We start from the raw sequence: 18,815 nt of genomic DNA on the forward strand, positions 1-18,815 counted from the left end.
CACACCTTCAGTCTGTCCTGCTGGAGTCCCCAGACTCACACGGCCACCCGCATCCTTGGCTCTTTTCTCTGCCCACATCTACTCTGCTTTCTTTTCATCCTTCAGTGAGACCAGACTGTCTCTAGTCAGCCCCAGTTCAGCATCTAGCACCCCTCCTGCTGGACTGTGGGTATGCATGGTTACCAACGCAGCAGTATTTCTCTTAATGCCACTGACTTCTCTGAGCATGTATTTCTCTTACAGGAAAACTCCTGGGATGAGACGGAAAACAAAAGTTCCTGAGTCCCCAGACAGCCAAGTGAAGGGTGATGACTGGCCCTCGAAAGACACCCGATCCGAGGAGCAAAGGCTGACGTACAGCGATAGAGCATTGCCTAGCATGTATGAAGCCTTAGGTTCAACTTTCATTGTTTGGAGGGGAAAAAAAAGACTAGCTCCTTGAGAAGAGCATGCTGGTAATAGAAAATACTTGGGTCACATGCATTGATTTGTTCTTCAGTAAATGATTCTCAGCACAAGTTTGACTGGTTTCTCACTTAATAAGCACCTTCTCTCTTTCTTTCTTTTTCTTTTTCTTTTTCTTTTTCCTTTCTTTCTTTCTTTTTTCTTTTTTTGTGGGGAGAGGTGAGGGTAGGGTTTCTCTGTATAGCCCTGACCGTCCTGGAATTCAGTCTGTTAACCAGGCTGGTCTTGAACTTAGAGATCCACCTGACTCTACTGGAATCAAAGATGTATGCCCCCACCACCACACAAGAGTGAGTGCAGAAACAGCCGGGGCAACTTAGTGATGGACACACTGCTCTCTGGTAGAGCATCCGACCAGCATGTACAAGGCCCTCCAGACAGCATAGAAACAACAAGACAACAACAACAATGCTTAAGTATATTCCCATTTTATTAAACAAAAAAAACAAAAAACAGGGGGCTGGAGAGATGGCTCAGAAGTTAAGAGCACTGTGTGCTCTTCCAAAGGTCCTGAGTTCAACTCCCAGCAACCACATAATGGCTCACAACCATCTACAGTGAGATCTGGTGCCCTCTTCTGGCCTGCAGGCATACATGCAGGCAGAACACTGTATACATAATAAGTAAATAAATCTTTAAACACACACACACCTTGCAGGTGAGCACCTGCACAATGGTACCCGAAGGTGTTATGCAGGCTCCTAAGAGGGAAATAAAATCAAGTCTCACCCAGCCGTGGATCCTGTGAACTACAATAATGGCCAGCATGGCAAGATAGGCCCTGTGGGTGCAATAGTGGCACAAGCAGATGGGGGTGACCATCTGCTTTCTGATTAGATGTAAGGCCTGCTTCCCAGGGGGAAACACAGGCAGTAAATCAGGCCAAGGGAGTGTAAATATTATTAAGAGCCAGAAGACCATGATGCCTACTGCAAGATAACATCTCCTAGCCATAGCAAGGAAACTGCACCCCATGAAATCTCAACAATATGGTTTCCTAAACAAGACCTGCATATTGACAACCCTAGCTGACATGCCATCACAGATGGAAGAAATTTTTGCTTTGTTTAAAGATTTATTATTATGTATAAAGTGTTCTGCCTGCATTTACACCTGTAGGCCAGAAGAGGGCATCAGACCCCAATATAGTTGGTTATGAGCCACCATGTGGTTGCTTGGGAATTAAACACAGGAACTCTAGAGGAGCAATCAGTGCCCTTAACCTCTGAGTCATCTCTCGAACCCTTGTTTTTTGTTTTTTAAGACAGGGTTTCTCTGTGTAGCCTAGATGACCTCGAACTCACAGAGATCCATCTGCCTCTGCCTCCCAAATGCTGGGACTAAAGGCATGTTTCACCATGCCCGGCCTCATTTTTTGTTGTTTTATTTTTTGTTTCTTTGAGACAGGGTTTCTCTGTGTAGCCTTGGCTGTCCTGGACTTGCTTTGTAGACCAGGCTGGCCTCGAACTCACAGTGATCCGCCTGCCTCTGCCTCCTGAGTGCTGGGATTAAAGGCGTGCGCTACCACACCCGGCTCTCATTTTTTTTATTACATATATTTGTATGTGTTTGCACATGCACACCACAGCACTCATGTGGAGGTCAGAAGACAACCTGGAGGTAAAGTCTGAGTCTCTCCTTATACCTTGTGGATCATGGGGACCGTGCTCAGGTCATCAAACTTGCGGAAAGTGCTTTTATCTACTGAGCCATCTTGCCAACCCATTATTAATCTCTTAATAAGTTATTTTTTTCCTCAACTGAGTTTAAATTCACAATATAGGGGCTGGAGAGATAGCTCAGTGGTTAAGTGCACCGCCAGCTCTTCCAAAGGTCCTAGTGCCAAAAAGCCACTAGAATCAGGACGTTGAGTTACTTCCTAACTATGTGGCCATAAGGCAATGCTCTGGCAGTGGAATGTTTTGGTGATGACACATACTACTGTTGTTTCAAGTGAAGCTTGGTATTGAGGTAACAGAATCAGAAGGCAGGCATGTTTGCTCACCACGTTAAGCTACCGTCTCCCTAACGTCCTAAGATTATCTACAGACCTAACAATTTGACCTCCACCTACCTACCCTTCTCAGTTCTTCATTGGTTAACACCAGTTGCAAATAAGCCATTGCATCCTCCTCAACATCTGTCCTTCCTTTCATTATGCTGGCTTGTTGTTGAGAATGGTGGAAATGCTGGGGGCTGTGGTGAATGCCTGAAACCCCAGCACTCAGGGAGGCAGAGGCAAGTGGATCTCTGTGAGTTCGAGGCCAGCCTGGTCTACAAAGTGAGTCCAGGACAGCCCTACACAGATTTGAAACCCTGTCTTGAAAAATCAGAGAGAGAGAGAGAGAGAGAGAGAGAGAGAGAGAGAGAGATTGAAACAAGTCTGTGCAAAAAGTATATAATTAGTTTTCCACTCTGTGGTGTGTATGTGTGTGTGTGTGTGTGGGGGGTGCATGTAGAAGCCACACAGGGAGAAGAAAAACTGAGCTAATGGGAAGTCTCTTGTAGTCCAGAAGTATGATAAGGAGGAATAATAGAAAAAAATTGGGCTTGGACAACAGAGGAAGTAAGATTAAAACAAAATGGCCTATCGTCAGATGGTAAGGTTATTCTCATCTTGTGAAAGCAGAAATGGACTCATGCCTTTGCCAGCCAGATAGATAAGAAATGAACTTTCAAACTAAAAGATGGTTCAGTGTTAAAGAACATTCACTGAAGTGGTGGTGCACGCCTTTAATCCCAGCACTCGGGAGGCAGAGGCAGGTGGATCTCTGTGAGTTCGAGGCTAGCCTGGTCTACAAAGTAAGTCTAGGACAGTCAAGGCTACACAGAGAAACCCTGTCTCGAAAAACTGAAAGAACATTCACTGATATTGCAGAGTTGGGGACGATGCCAAGCACCCACACAGTGGCTCACGAACATCTGTAATTTTAGTTCCAGTTGTCTCTTTTGGCCTCTACTGGCACTAGGCACATACATACTGCCAGACAAAACATCATACACATAAATAAATGGATTTTCGTGCTAGAGAGATGGCTCAAGTGGTTTAGAGCACTGGCAGCTAGGTCTTCCTGAGGGCCTGGGTTATATTCCCAGCAGCCACGGTTAAGCTCACAAGCATCTTTAACTCCAGTTCCAAAGGATCCAGCACCCTCTCCTGGTTCCATGGGCACCATGTGTGCACGTGGGACACACATACGTGCAGGCAGAACAGGCTTAAGCGTAACACTTTAAAAGTATGTTTTTAAATAAATGGACTTTCCTGAGAAAGATACCTGGTGTAAACAAGCTGTCAGCACTGCAGCCCTCCTTCCAACATTCAAGGAGTGCGACGTAGGACCCGAGGAGGGCTGCCCGACCGCGTGCCTGAAGGACCCCAAAGGGCCCCGCAGGACAACCAGCTCAGTGCCTGGTGGCCTGGAGCATCGGTGGGCGGACCAGGTGAACCTAGAATCCGGGCGGCATTGGCTCGGGGATAGCTGAGTCTGCGGTGGGCTTTGGCCCATAGTTAAGAAGCCCAGGTTAAATGGCTTGTGACCTAGAATATGCGGGGTGGGGGGTGGGGGGGCTCGTAGGCGGTCTGGAACCACGACTTGGAGGGGTGGGGGCGTGGCCACAGAAGTGGCGGAGCGGAGCCAACAAGTACTTGAGCAGCTTGGGAGCAAAAGAAGAGGCCCTCTCAGTTGGCGGGGCAAACTTTAAAAACTTATAACTGCCTGATAGGGTGACCTTTAAGTCAAGCCACTTTCTTAACATGACAGCATTTTCTTGTAAACCACTGGCCAACACAGCCCTAATCTAACGTAAAGGGACCACACCCTCGCTACAGGTCGCCTGTCCACCCCGGAGACCCCTCAGCAGCCTGGATTTGGCATGGCTGGGTCAGGTTCATGCACTGATTCATCCAGCTAAAGACTGTGGAAAGCCAGGTACGTACGAGGCACTTTGAGTAGGATGGTGAGCGGAACAGATTCTTGCTTTCATGAATATGTACCCTCAGAGAGCCTTGAGAAAGTCTTGACTGCAGACGTGAGTTGAGCGCAAATTGGCAAGTAGGAGATAAGCAGGGGAAGCACCACTTCATGAGGGCAAACAGGCCAGTGAGTAGGTGTCATCTACAGCCATATAGTACAACAGCCAGATGCTCTGTGAGTGTCCGGGGTGAAGGTCCTGCTTGGCTCGCAAGGGTTGAAAGGGCTGAGAGCTCAACACTGTGTGGTCCTTAATCCAGCTCTCTGATAGCAGGGGCGAGATGACCTCCATCTTGCGAAGTCCTCAGGCTCTCCAGCTCACACTAGCCCTGATCAAGCCTGATGCAGTTGCCCACCCTCTGATTCTAGAGGTAAGAATGAACTCCAAGCCTCCACCGCACTCTTTCAGGTGACCCAGGACCACTTGTGGCAGCTAACAGCGCGGTCATGGGCTAGAAGCTGAGGTGGAGAGGCTAGATGGATCGCCTTGTTTTCTTAGTATAGAAAGGCCTGAGTCTGATGCCTGGATCTCAGGTGGGGGAAGGAGAAAGCCAACTCTTTTTTTTTTTTTTTTGAGACAAGGTCTCTCTGTGTTAGCCTTGGCTGTCCTGGACTCACTTTGTAGACCAGGCTGGCCTCGAACTCACAGCGATCCGCCTGCCTCTGCCTCCCGAGTGCTGGGATTACAGGCTTGCACCACCATGTCCGGCTGAGAAAGCCAACTCTTGCACTTTGTCATTGACCTACACATGTGCACATACATATAAATAAATTAATATAAACAGTTAAGAAATACCGGGTGGTGGTGGCACATGCCTTTAATCCCAGTACTTGGGAGGCAGAGGCAGGTGGGTCGCTGTGAATTCGAGGCCAGCCTGGTTTACAGAGTGAGTCTAGGACAGCCAGAGCTGTTACACAGAGAAACCTTGTCTCAGGAAAAAAAAAACAAACAGTTAAGAAAGCTGGGCATGGTAGCCCAGCTGTAATCCCAGCACTCACGAGGCAGAGACTGTGAGTTCGAGGCCAGCCTGGACTACAAAGAGAGTCCAGGACAGCCAGGGTTGTCTCGAAAAAAACAAGAAACAAACAACAACAACAAAAAGTTAAGAAGGAAAGCTAGGGGCTCAAGAGATGGCTCAGAGGTTAAGATCACTGGGTGCTCTTCCAAAGGTCCTGAGTTCAATTCCCAGCAACCACATGGTGGCTCACAACCATCTATAATGAGATCTGGTGCCCTCTGGCATTCAGGTGTAGATGCAGACAAAACACTATTCATAATAAATAAACAAACAAATAAATAGAAGAAAAAATTGAAGAAGAAAAGCTAGGTGGGCATAAATGTGCATGTCTTTAGTCCTCCTAACACCCAGGAGGCAGAGGCAGGCTTGGTCTACAGAGTGAGTTACAGGATATCCAAGGCTGCCCAGAGAAAGCCTATCTCAGAAAAACAAAAAAAGAAGAAGAACTAAGAGCATGGACTTACCGGGCGTGGTAGCGCACGCCTTTAATCCCAACACTCGGGAAGGCAGAGGCAGGTGGATCGCTGTGAGTTCGAGGCCAGCCTGGTCTACAAAGTGAGTCCAGGATGGCCAAGGCTACACAGAGAAACTCTGTCTCAAAAAACCAAACAAACAAACAAAAAAACAAACAAAAAAAAAAAAAACATGGACTCTGGCCTTAAGAAGACTGTAGTTTTAGAGAATTAGAGCATATCTAATATACAAGGAAAAAAATTGCATTATTTTATTTTATATGTGTGCTGGGGATCTGAATTCAAGTCCTCATGGAGGCACAGCAAATACACTTATCCATTGAACCATTTTCCCGGCTCAATTTTTTGTTTGTTTTTGTTTTTTGTTTTTTTCAAGACAGAGTCTCTCTGTGATAGCCTTGGCTATCCTGGACTCGCTTTGTAGACCAGGCTGGCCTTGAATTTACAGAGATTCACCTGCCTCTTGCCTCCTGACTGCTGGGATTAGAGGCATGCGCCACTACCACCTGGCTTTTTTCTTTTATTTTGAAACAATGTTGTTGTGTAGCTGCAGATAGCATGGAACTCTCTATAAACCAGGCTGTCCTAGAACTCAGAGATCTGCCTGCCTCTGCCTCCAGAGTGCTAAAATTAAAGATGTGTTCCACCATGCCCAGCCCCAATTAAAAAAAAAAACTCTAGTCCTATTCTCTCTGTGTATTATATTAACTTATTAATTTAACTAATAAATATTTAACTATATTAGTTTTAACATATACATACATACATACATATTAGTTTCTACATTCCAAATTTGATAGATTAAACAACATTCATTTTGTGACCATTTAAACATATATAGCCAGGCGTGGTGGCGCACGCCTTTGATCCCAGCACTCGGGAGACAGAGGCAGGTGGATCGCTGTGAGTTTGAGGCCAGCCTGGTCTACAAAGTGGGTCCAGGACAGCCAAGGCTACACAGAGAAACCCTGTCTTGAAAAACAAAACAAAACAAACAAAATATATATATTTAACTTTCCGTGTTTATTGTCTCACAGTTCCATAGTTTAGAGGTCCAGTAGATTTATCTGGGTTATCTCCTGCTTAGGGTCTCCTGAGGCCAAAGACAAGATATGGACTGCTGAGGTGGTGGTGGCAAACTTCTTAAATCCCAGCGCTTGGGAGGCAGAGGCAGGTGTATTTCTTGAGTTCAAGGCTAGTGTGGTCTACAGAGTGAGTTCCAGGACAGCCAGAGCCACACGGAGAGAACCTGTAGTGATGGTGGTGGGTGGAAAGAACGGGGATTTCCCACCTCCAGGGTTGCTAAGACTGCTGGCCGACTGTGGCTCAGTGTGCTGTGTCCTCACTGGCCTTCACGCAGGAACAACTCTCAGTTTGCAGAGATAACCCTCACGTCTTGGAGGTAGCAATGGTGCAGCTAATCCCTCACACTTGTCTAACCTCTCTAGCTTTAAACCATAGCCAGAGAAAACTGCTTTTAAAGGGTTTGTGTGACTTTTTATTACATTTGTTTGGTTTGTGGGGCTTTTTTGTGTGTGTGTGTGTGTGTGTGTGTGTGTGTGTATGAGAAATGTTTGTGTACCATGATGTGTGTGTGTCCAAGTCAGAGGTCAGCTTATGAAGTTGGTTCTTGACTTCCACCATGTGGGTCCTGGGGATTGAACTTGGGTCCTCAGGCTTGAGAGCAAGCGCATTTACTCACTGAACCATCTTGCTGGCCCCTTTTGTGACTATTTAGTCCAACCAGGTGAACCTTCCTTTTAGCTAAAGCAGAATCAACTGATTAGTAACCAAAACTGTTTCTGAAAAATCCCTTTTGTTATATGATGTGACTTAGTCATATTTTGTCACACTCACAGACCTGAGGACAAGGGTGGAAGGCCTGAGCTGATGCTCAGAACCTGGCAGTTGGTACAATTAGAAATGGTAGCGTGAAGAAGATTGACTAGAAGGAGAGTAGAGTAGTAGACAAAGGGCAGAATGACACAGAATATCAGTGAGTCCCATACTTAGGAAATGCTCCTACTAAGAACTAGGCAGACACAAGCAAGGCATCATTTGGGACTCTCCCTGCTGTAAGGTTAGGAAGTCAGTAGGCTCCCTACGCTGTGTAGTACAGAGGAAATAGCAGGAGGAACAGAACAGAACACTCTGGAATGGTAGGACTGAGGCCTCAAAGGACAAGCAAATGTTGATTAATGCCAGGAGATCAGAAGCAGGGCTGGCTGCCTGGGCTGCGGGACCAGAGAGAAGAGATAGAGGGCAAGGACAGGGCAGCCCTGAGCAGAAGGCCAAAGCGCATGTACTTTGTTTCATTGTAGAAACCTCCCGGAACCTTCTGACCAGAGAGGAACATATAAATAAGTTGTACGGTTTTTCTTTTTTTCTTTTTCTTTTTCTTTTTTCTTTTTTTTTTTTTTTTTTTTTTGGTTTTTCGAGACAGGGTTTCTCTGTGTAGCCTTGGCCATCCTGGACTCACTTTGTAGACCAGGCTGGCCTCGAACTCACAGCGATCCACCTGCCTCTGCCTCCCAAGTGCTGGGATTAAAGGCGTGCGCCACCACCCCCAGCAAGTTGTACAGTTTTTAATCAAATGTGATGGTATAGTGCTGGAGAGATGGCTCAGAGGCTAAGAGCACTGGCTGCTCTTCCAAAGTCCTGAGTTCAATTCCCAGCAACCGCACGGTGGCTCACAACCATCTGTAGTGAGACCTGGTGCCCTCTTCTGGAGTGCAGGCATACATGCAGGCAGAACACTGTATACATAATAAATATCTTTTTTTAAAAATGTGATGGTATAGAATGAAGGAGGAGAACAGGGGGACCATTAAAAAGACTTGTATGGGAGCTGGGCATGTTGGCGCACGCTTTTAATCCCAGCACTCAGAGGCAGAGGCAGGTGAATCACTGTGAGTTCGAGGCCAGCCTGGTCTACAAAGTAAGTCCAGGACAGCCAAGGCTACACAGAGAAACCTTATCTTGAAAAACAAAAACAAACAAAAAGACTTGAATTCTGGGTAGTGGGGCCTAAGGACATTCATTGCTTCTTGTCCCCATGGACCCCAGGTTCATACTCTGGCCATATACCTGAGGTCTTGCCCTCCTCACTTCACCTTCTGACCACTGCTTTCATCAGCTTTCTGCCACTGGGCCGTACATAAAAGAGGGAAGCTTCATTTGGTTCAAGGGTTCACAGGTATTAGTCCAAGCTGCTTGGTCCTGTCTCTTTGAGCCTGTGTTAAGGATGAACACTGTGGAGAGAAATGCTCACAGCATGGACCAGGGTGTGAAGACTGGCAGGCAAAGGTTCCAGTGTTCCCTTCACACCCACTCCTGATGACACTTCCTTCAGGAAGACCCACCGCCTGACGTTTCCACAGCCTTGGGAAAGTGCCACCGGCTGCCTTTAACACATGAGCTGGGGGGTGGGGTGCTCAGTATCTAAAGCATGACTCGTGTCAGCAGAGCAGACCTTGAAGTGGTCCTCTGGACAGCTTGAGATCTGGTTAATGTTCATGTCTGGGATGCTTGGGTCTCCAGGCTGTTCACCAGCAGATTCTGAGCAACAAGTTCCTCATCGTACGAACGAGAGAACTACAATGGAAAAAGGAAGACTGCCGGAGGTTTTACCGAGAGCATGAAGGTAAGGTCAGGAGCCTGCATTTACACACCCTGAGTGTGAGTGTGTGTGTTTGTGAGTGTGCATGTGAGACACACTTGCATATAGGCAAGAGGACAACCTTAGTTGATAGTCACAGGCACCATCTACTTTTTTCCCTCGGCCAGGGTCCCATCATTGGCCTGCGACTCATCAAGTAGTCTAGGCTGGCTGGTCACTGAGCCCAAGTGTCCACCTGCCTCGAGCACTGGGTGTGCACATGTATGCCACCATGCCTTTGTGTGTGTTCTGGGGTCATCCTCATGCTTGCAATGCAGGCCTTTTAGCAGTGGAGCCATCTCCCCAGACTGTGCTCTTCTGTGTGTGTGGTTTTGGTTTTTTGGGTTTTTTGTTTTTTGTTGTTGTTGTTATTTTTTCAAGAAAGGTCTCTCTGCGTAGCTTTGGCTGCCCTGGACTTGCTCTGTAGACCAGGCTGGCCTCAAACTCACAGCAATATGCCCGCCTCTGCCTCTCGAGTGCTGGGATTAAAGGCATGCGCCACCATGCCCAACTGTGGGTTTTTTGTTGCTGTTGTTTTGTTTTTGTTTGTTTTTTCTGCACAGACCTCTCATGATAATCAGTATTTTTTTTTTTAATTTTATATGCATTTGTGTTTTGCCTGCATGTGCCTGTGTGAGGGTGTCAGATCCCCTAGAACAAGAGTTACAAACAGTTGTGAGCTGCCATGTGGGTGCTGGGAATTGAACCTGGGTCCTCTGGAAGAGCAGCCAGTTCTCTTAACCCCTGAGCCATCTCTCCAGCCCCATAATAGGTATTTTCTTTTCCTAGAAGAGACGGCCTGGATAGTCCCAATCAGAAATTTAATATAATGTCTTGGTAAAATCAGTAAAAAACACTGAGTGAACATTTATCTTGTCAAGTGCTTTGCCTGTGCTCATTATTTCAGTTAATTTTCTCAAATTTAGAAAAGGGAGTGGCAGCCCGGTGTGGTGGCACACGCCTTTAATGCCAGCACTTGGGAAGCAGAAGCAGGCAGATCCCTGTGAGTTCGAGGCCAGCCTGGTCTATAAAGTGAGTCCAACTGTCTTTAACTCCAAGATCTAACATCCTCACACAGACATACATGCAGGCAAAATACCAATGCACGTTTAAAAAAAAAAAAGCGAGTCCAGGTCAAGAAAAGGAGGTGCCAGGTGGTGTTCCAGATACTACCTCACTGCTGTTTGCTGGCTCTGTATTCAATTATAGAAAAAAGAAAAACAAAACAAAACAGGATCTTTTGGTTTGTTTTTTGTTTCTGTGGGAGTTCTTGTTGTTGTTTTGTTTTTTGAGAAAGGATTCTCTGTGTAGTCCTGGCTGTCCGGGGACTCACTGTAGACAAGGAGAGATCCGCCTGCCTCTGCCTCCCAGTGTTAGGATTAAAGGTATGCACCAATACTTCCTGGCAGCAGTTTGTTTTTTTGAGGCAGGGTCTCACTGTGTAGCCTTGGAACTTACTCTTTAAACCAGGCTAGCCTCAAACTCACAGAGCTCTGCTTCCTAAATGCTGAGGTTGAAGGTGTGTACAACATAGGTGGCCTCAAGAAAAACTCTTTTTTTTCTTTTTTTTAGAAAATAATGTATAGCACTCAGGAGGCAGTAGCAGGTGGATCTCTGTAAAAAGATAAAATAAAATTGTCCAGGCCGGGTGTGGTGGCGCACGCCTTTAATCTCAGCACTCAGGAGGCAGAGGCAGGAGGATCACTGTGAGATCGAGGCCAGCCTGGTCTACAAAGTGAGTCCTGGACAGTCAAGGCTACACAGAGAAACCCTGTCTCAAAAAAAATTTTTTTTCCCAAATCATAACAAGTTAATGTTGTTATTATGATGACACAAAATTTGGAAGACACACTAGGGAAATTAACAACTCAACCAAACCTGTCCAGATTGTAAGTGGCCGAATCTAGAGCCATACTCAGAGTGCCAGGCGCCAAGGTCCTTGTTATCTCCCTGTGACTAGTGTGGTATTGCAGGTAGCGCAGTGAGACCCGTGTCTTCATGAAGCCACTCTCTTTGCAGGGCGTTTCTTCTATCAGCGGCTGGTGGAGTTCATGGCCAGGTACTTGTAATGTTGGTCTCAAATCTCCATGTGCTAGGGCATAGCTCCTCTTCCCTGTGAACACAAGTGTCAATCTCACCACTTTTTTGTTTGTTTTTATTTTTGTGGGGGTTTTTTGTTTTGTTTTGTTGAGACAGGGTTTCTCTGCATAGCCCTGGCTGTCCCGGACACAAAGTATAGACTAGGCTGGCTTCAAACTCACAAAGATCTGCCTGCTTCTGCTTCCCAGATTACTGGGATTACAGGCGTGCGCCAGCTCACTTACCACTTTTTTTTCCATTTAAAGACTTATTTATTTATTATGTATACAGTATTCTGCCGGAATGTATGCCTGCATGCCAGAAGAGGGCACCATATCTCATTATAAATGGCTGTGAACCACCAGGCAGTTCCTGGGAATTGAACTCAGGAGCTTTGGAAGAATAGCCAGTGTTCTTGTTTTGTTTTTTTTTTTGTTTGTTTGTTTGGTTGGTTGGTTTTGGTTTTTTGAGACAGGGTTTCTCTGTGTAGTCTTGGCTGTCCTAGACTCGCTTTGTAGTCCAGGCTGGCCTCGAACTCACAACGATCCGCCTGCCTCTGCCTCGCGAGTGCTGGGATTAAAGCCGTGTGCTACCACGCCCAGCCTGCAGCCAGTGCTCTTAACCTCTGAGCCATCTCTCCAGTCCCTCACCACTTTTTAAAGATTTTTTTTTTTTTTTCAGGGCAGCCCTGGGTGTCCTGGACTTGCTTTGTAGGCCACGTTGGCCTTGAACTCACAGAGATCCACCTCCTTCTGCCTCCCCAGTGCTGGGATCAAAGGTGTGTGCCACCACGCCCAACTCACTTTAAAGATGTAATCACTGTCGAGTCTAAAGAGACAGGACTGAGCTACACTGACCTGGCAGGCACCCATCCTGTGTTTGCTGGACCAGTGGCTATGGTGGAGGACTATTGAGTGCTGCTTAGAAACTCTACTGATCATGTCTTGCATGTCAGTAGTCAGCCTCTACCCATCACTTTCTCCTTAAAGCAGCATCAGCACTCACTAGAAGGGCAAGGAGACTCTTTGAATGTACAGTTCACATGTCTCCTTGCCCTGCTTGCAAACACGTTCTAGACCAGTGGGTCTGATCCCTTCTTTTATTCTCAGTGGGCCAATCCGAGCCTACATCCTTGCCCACAAAGATGCCATCCAGCTTTGGAGGACACTGATGGGACCCACCAGAGTATTTCGAGCACGCCACGTGGCGCCAGATTCAATTCGTGGGAGTTTGGGCCTCACAGACACCCGAAATACTACCCATGGCTCAGGTGAGTTGGAACTCCTCATCCGCAGCCACAGATGAAGGACAACTCAGGGCAGCTGGGTTGGCCATGTGGTGAGATTGACAGCCAGGGCCTTCCACTGAGCTGTGTTCCATATATGTCTGGCCCTTTATAGCTCTCTGGGCTGTGTGGCTTGTGAGCTTGCTGTATATGCCCCAGGATTGAGGCGTTCAGGTTCTGAACCTGGTGGTGTGTCTTACTCGCCCCCACCCCCGTTCCCTGAGATAACGCCTTCTCTCAATTGTCTCTCTTTCCGAGACCTGGTCTTGCTTTGTTTCCTAAATGGGTCCCCATATTGCAGTCCTCCTGCCTCAGCCTCCTAAGCAGATCTTTTCCTCCTTTCCTCTTCTCATAGACTCCGTGGTTTCCGCCAGCAGAGAGATTGCAGCTTTCTTCCCTGACTTCAGTGAACAGCGCTGGTATGAAGAGGAGGAACCGCGGCTGCGCTGTGGCCCTGTGTGCTACAGTCCAGAGGAAGGCGTCCACTGTGCAGCTGAAACAGGAGGCCCCAGACCAGCCCGGTAAAGCCCCGTCAGTCCCTGAGGACAGGTCACAGTGTTCAGCTTTTTCTCTTAGGGCCAGGGAAGGTGCGCTGAAGGCACTGTCTGTGCTGGACCCCACCACCTGCCCGAAGACCTAGCAAAGTGCTGCTCAGCTGCTAAGGGCTAGCTGTATATATCTACCTCTTCCGTGGGTTGTCACGGGGATTTGGGAAGGATGGTGACTCCTGTTTTTGCAAAGTACTATCATCCTTCCTCAAGAAGAAGCCTGCCTCTTGACCAAAAAAATGCAGTGCCTGTGCAACCTGGCTTCCTTAATAAATTCTGTGCCACCCAGTCCTCCAGGCTGGCAGTTCTCCTGTACGGGCTTTCTCTTTGTCCTTCATTGGAGTCACTGCATCTGGTGAAGCCAGGTGTCTGCCCTGTGCTAACTGAAGAGAGAATGGTATAAGAATCTACCACTGGGTGTGGTGGTGCACATCTTTAATCCCAGCACTCACGAGGCAAAGGCAGGTGGATCGCTGTGAGTTCGAGGCCAGCCTGGTCTATAAAGAGTCCAGGACAGCCAAGGCTACACAAAGAAACCCTGTCTCAGCCGGGCAGTGGTGGCGCACACCTTTAATCCCAGCACTCGGGAGGCAGAGGCAGGCGGATTGCTGTGAGTTCGAGGCCAGCCTGGTCTACAAAGCAAGTCCAGGACAGCCAAGGCTACACAGAGAAACCCTGTCTCGAAAAACCAAAAAAAAAAAGAAGAGAAAAGAAAAAAGAAGCCCTGTCTCAAAAACAAAAACAAAAAAAACAAAAAAACTTTCAGTGGGTTGATTATGTAGCACATGAGTGCACCCATTTACTAAGTGAGTGTGGACTCAAAACCATGCTGTGCACCTAGACATAGGGCTGTGTCCTGGAGGAAGAGGTACTTTTTCTTTGAACCAAGGTACCTCTGCCCAGTGGAGGCACATTTTAATGAGCCTGGGTAATAAGCTAGTATTTCTGATTTCCACAAAGGCACTGTACTAATGGTAGGTATGCCTGCACTAAAACCTGTAGTACTTTGCTGCGTTACAGCAGACGTCAATGCCCTAAAACAGCAGGGATTGTTTCCCTGTATCTGCCAGCTGCCAGCTTCCGTTGTTTTCCTCCAGACTCACTAGTGCAGCTGTAATTCATCCGGTGAGCTGATTATAGTTGATCATGCTGAGCTGCTCAGCACAAGTTAGTCCAGGTGCCCAGACGGCAGCCCTTATTCCAGTTCATGAAGCTTCTGCTTGTATCTGAGTTGTAGGATAAGGGTTCTGGGATGTGGTGGCACATGCCTTTAATGCCAGCACTCAAAAGGTAAGTGGATCTCTGTGAGTTCAAAGCCAGCCTGTTCTACATAAAAAATAAAGGCTAGAGGTTCTGCAGTGAGAGTCACCTCTAAGGCCTGATGTCCATATCTGAGGTTCAAATCCAGGATGAAAGCCTAGGTCCAAGTAATACATCCAGGTCTGAGATCTGGACACACTGCTAAAAGCTAAGGTCTAGATCTAACATCAAGCCAACTGTTCTAGACCATTCCATTTCAACACACATGTACAGCTCCAAGCCCAAATGCCTAATTGACATATTATATACAAGCCAATATCCAAAGATACAACTTCACAGCCGGGCGGTGGTGGTGTCCGCCTTTAATCCCAGCACTTGGAAGGCAGAGGCAGGTGGATCACTGTGAGTTCCAGGACAGCCAGAGCTACACAGAGAAACCTGTCTTGGAAAACCACAAAGATATAACTTCACAACAGTTGTGGCTTAAATTGTACTTCCTACCCAATTTATAAATTGAATTTCTAACTCCAATCATTTCGGAACATGAGTTCATTTGGAAGCAGTCATGACAGACATAATTAGGTATTGCCCCCCTCAGTAAATAAATGTAATTTAAAATTTAAGATTACTTTAAAGCAATTTAAAAATATTCTTCAGAATAAATATATGTACATAACCGAATAACACCACCAGACAAAACAAGATAAAAGTAAGAGCAAATCATATTGTCCAGTTAGAAGCAAATGCAAATAGATGAATCTACACTGAAACAGATGAAGAGAGCAGGTTAGACCTCAAATGCAATGAGGCCAGTTCCGGATAGGCGCAGCCAGATACAGGGAACAAATAAAAACTATTGGATTCAGAGCTGTGCGAAATGGAAACAGACCTTGGGAGAGCTTGTGACAGGCACTTGATCCTTAGTCAAGAAGCCAGCCGTGCGTAACTCCCCACTCCCTAATAGAGAGTGGTCGGTGATGGGTCATGGATGATGGCTCGTGTCCTGGTTGTATTGCACTTTTCTGTTGGAGTGAATTTGCCTTGGTTTCCTCTTTTTCCAAGCCTACTGGGATAGCATCTTCTGTGACTCTTCAGAGGAACATCTGCATGAAGTTCAGCTCCGGGAACTGGTGACTCCTGGTGGTGACTTGGGAAGGGCTATAGAAAGGATCCCCTCATGGCTGTGTGCCAACAGGACCAAGAGTGGGGCTAGACACTAAGCCCAAGGTAACCAGATAGAGTCATTGGTCACCCATGGATGCCATGAGCCTGCTGGGGACCGGATGCCAAGCTTCAGGCTCAGGGAAACTATCTGGAGGCTGTGGCTAGAGTCCCAGACCTAAAGTATCCTCTGAGACCACTCTGGTCTTACAGTGACCAAGGGGACTTCAGAACCATAACCCCATAGCCTTAATGCCCGTAGAGACCTGTGGAACCAAAGCTGCAGTTTCTCCAGTTGGCACACTGGAACAGAAGCGTAGGCCCTGCACTGACCTCAAAGGCCACTGACGGCGCTGCCTGGTGACTCAGAAGCCAGAGGCATGGACTTCCTATGCCCTTGAGCTCTTTGGTCCCAGAGAACTGACTCCCACAGTTGTTCTCTGACCTCCACACGTGTGCTGTAGTATGCAAGTATGTGCAGGCATGCTCGCACACACAATAAATGAAAAACAATCTCGAAAAAAGAAAAAAAAACCACTATGAGGGGTTGAGGCTGAAGAGATGGCCCAGGGGTTAGGAGCACTGGCTGCTCTTTCAGAGGACCTGGGCTCAATTCCCAGCATCCACATAGCAGCCTCCACAGTTAGAGACTAAATGAATACAAAAGCCATTGAGAAGTTTCCTTCACCAAGTTTATTATTTTGGGGATCTAGAAACAAGCCAAGGCAGGCCTAATTCTCTGTCTCAGGTTCACCTTTCTGGAAAAAATCCTTAATTTTCTGGCCAATTTTCTTAATCTTTTCACCAATCTTCTGCCCACCTTTTCGAAGGAGTCCACCCAGCCCGGCAGCTTTCTTGGCTATTTTCTTGGCAATTTTCTTGAAGAACCGCTGGGGTTGTGCACCATTCTATGTACCAGAAAGAAACGGGTTCTTTGTGGGGCTAGTCCCAGGGGCGCCCAAGATCCTTCCCCACCTAAGACCTCAATTGTGGCCTCTGGACCCTATTTCAGCCTTTGAGCCATGTAGCTGGATCCTTAACCCCAATAAAAGCTGAAAACACTGGGGCCTGGATATGGCAAGGGGCTCCCTAGGGTCTGAGAGTGAACCCCGTAAGAGAATGCTCCCAGCTTTGGCAGGATCCAGAGTATCCAGGTATGGTCCTTACCTTGAAGTCCTAAAAATCTACATCCTTAACAAGTTCCTATGTAGCCATGTCTGGCCTGGAACTCACGTAGACAAGGCTGGACCTCAAGCCCATAGAGATCCTCCTGCATTTGCCTCCCTGGTTAGCCAAACTTTGAGGTCACTTCTCTAAGGGATAATAGAACCAGTGCTGGAGTTGAAGTTCAGGTGCAGGGGAGGAGCCAAGAGGATGAAGAGGAGTTTGCTCTGGGTAGGAATAGGGACCAACCCATGTCCCATCCCTCACCACCTGCTGCATCCCACTCACCTCACTGCAATTGATGTCAAAAGCATCTGTGGCCTGGTCCAGGGTGACTGTCCCCGTACACTGCTTCACCAGCTGAGAAGGGGAAGCCCAAGATCAAAGTAGAATCCATTTGCTAACCCCTAAGCCCTAACCCACTGCATGGAAAGATTCCTTCAGGACTCGTCCAGTTCCTCAGGAAGCATGTGCCAACCACCCTGCCCCCTGCCTTACCCCCTGATCCTTGAAGTTACATTGCTCAGGTAGCTGCTGTGATGTCTTGTCACACTCTGTCTCCTTCACTTGGAACCTCACATACTTCGGCGTATCTGGGTCCTCATCCTGGTCAGGAGAGAAAGTAGGGACACTTGTCTCAAGCTCAGTCTCAATCTCAAGGACCAGTCTCCTGACATGCACTAACAGGGTGGCCTTCCGGCGCTACATGCTAGGTGCTGAAAAAGGGCCTAGTGCTGAGGTACAGAGCCTCTTCCTTCTCCCACACACAGACAGTGAGTGGGAACAGCCCTCAGGCAGCTATAACGAAGAACATCTCCCCTTTTGGAAATAGGGAACCCAGGGCCTCCCTAGAGGATCAGGCACATCCTTAGGACCTCAAGGCTGGGTAGTCCTTCACTGGGTATGGGACAAACTTAGAGCAAAGGAAGCCAATGCCTGGAGCCAACGATTACACCCTCGTCACTAGAATGAGGTCGAGGGCGCTTCTGCCAGGTATTCCAAGGCTGAGAGCTGGTATTCTGGAATGAGACACAGATCTAGGGAGACTTCCCGGGAAAGGAGAGGCCACACTAAAAGGAGGCAGTGCCTTGGATTAGAACTTGCTCTCTCCCCCAGCCCCCTGCCTCACCTCTGTGGGCAGAGACTGCAGGTCCAGGAGGCGGTAGAGGTTGGTATCCGAGGACTGCTGGTTGAAGCCATCCACAGCACGGAGCACTGCCTCCTTGTAGCTGGGGGTCTGGGCGATGGCTAGAGGCAACCCCAGGCCCAGGAGCAGCAGCAGTGAGAGTGAGCACCGCAGGGAGAGGATGTCCTTCCGGGTTTGCATGGTCCCCAAGATTGCCTCCTCCGGGCCTTGAGAGCCTCCTTTATGCTTATCCTGAGGCGGATGCAGAGCAGAAACAGAAGCCTTCCTGACCCACCCTGCCTGTGTTGGGCGTGTGGGGCTGGGACTTGCTTCATACTCATTGCCTCAGGAGACCCTGGGCAGTGAGTGAAGTCGGCCTGGCATGCCAAATGGAGAAATAATTTCCCCATCTTCCTGAGATGGGCCCTAGGGGGACTGTCATATCCAGGATTGCTCAACGGGGTAAAAATCCCAAGAAAGAAAGAGAGCCAGTGACTACCCCGAGCTGTGTGTTCCTTAGGAATGAGCAGTGTTCACTGCTAAGTCTCCAGCTCTAGGCACTGTCTGACTCCCAGTGGATACTTGATGGATAAGTGACAGTGACCA

At 47.8% G+C, this 18,815-nt stretch overlaps 2 protein-coding genes across 2 annotated transcripts; one reads left to right on the forward strand and one right to left on the reverse strand.

Moving 5' to 3' along the window:
• The first annotated feature begins 3,907 nt into the window (after positions 1-3,907).
• Positions 3,908-13,475, forward strand: Nme6 (NME/NM23 nucleoside diphosphate kinase 6). Its single transcript, XM_051140392.1, has 7 exons — positions 3,908-3,986; positions 4,295-4,394; positions 4,711-4,807; positions 9,469-9,571; positions 11,606-11,645; positions 12,775-12,935; positions 13,306-13,475. The coding sequence occupies exons 3-7, from the start codon at positions 4,718-4,720 to the stop codon at positions 13,473-13,475; spliced, it is 564 nt and encodes a 187-aa protein (XP_050996349.1). The 5' UTR covers positions 3,908-3,986; positions 4,295-4,394; positions 4,711-4,717.
• A 3,114-nt stretch (positions 13,476-16,589) lies between these two features.
• On the reverse strand, positions 16,590-18,519 carry Camp (cathelicidin antimicrobial peptide). Its single transcript, XM_051140376.1, has 4 exons — positions 18,213-18,519; positions 17,582-17,689; positions 17,372-17,443; positions 16,590-16,827 (listed from the first exon to the last, which is right to left on the reverse strand). The coding sequence occupies exons 1-4, from the start codon at positions 18,408-18,410 to the stop codon at positions 16,651-16,653; spliced, it is 555 nt and encodes a 184-aa protein (XP_050996333.1). The 5' UTR covers positions 18,411-18,519; the 3' UTR covers positions 16,590-16,650.
• Positions 18,520-18,815: the final 296 nt, after the last annotated feature.

The sequence above is a fragment of the Acomys russatus genome, chromosome 32, assembly GCF_903995435.1.
Source record: "Acomys russatus chromosome 32, mAcoRus1.1, whole genome shotgun sequence".
Lineage (NCBI taxonomy): Eukaryota > Metazoa > Chordata > Mammalia > Rodentia > Muridae > Acomys > Acomys russatus.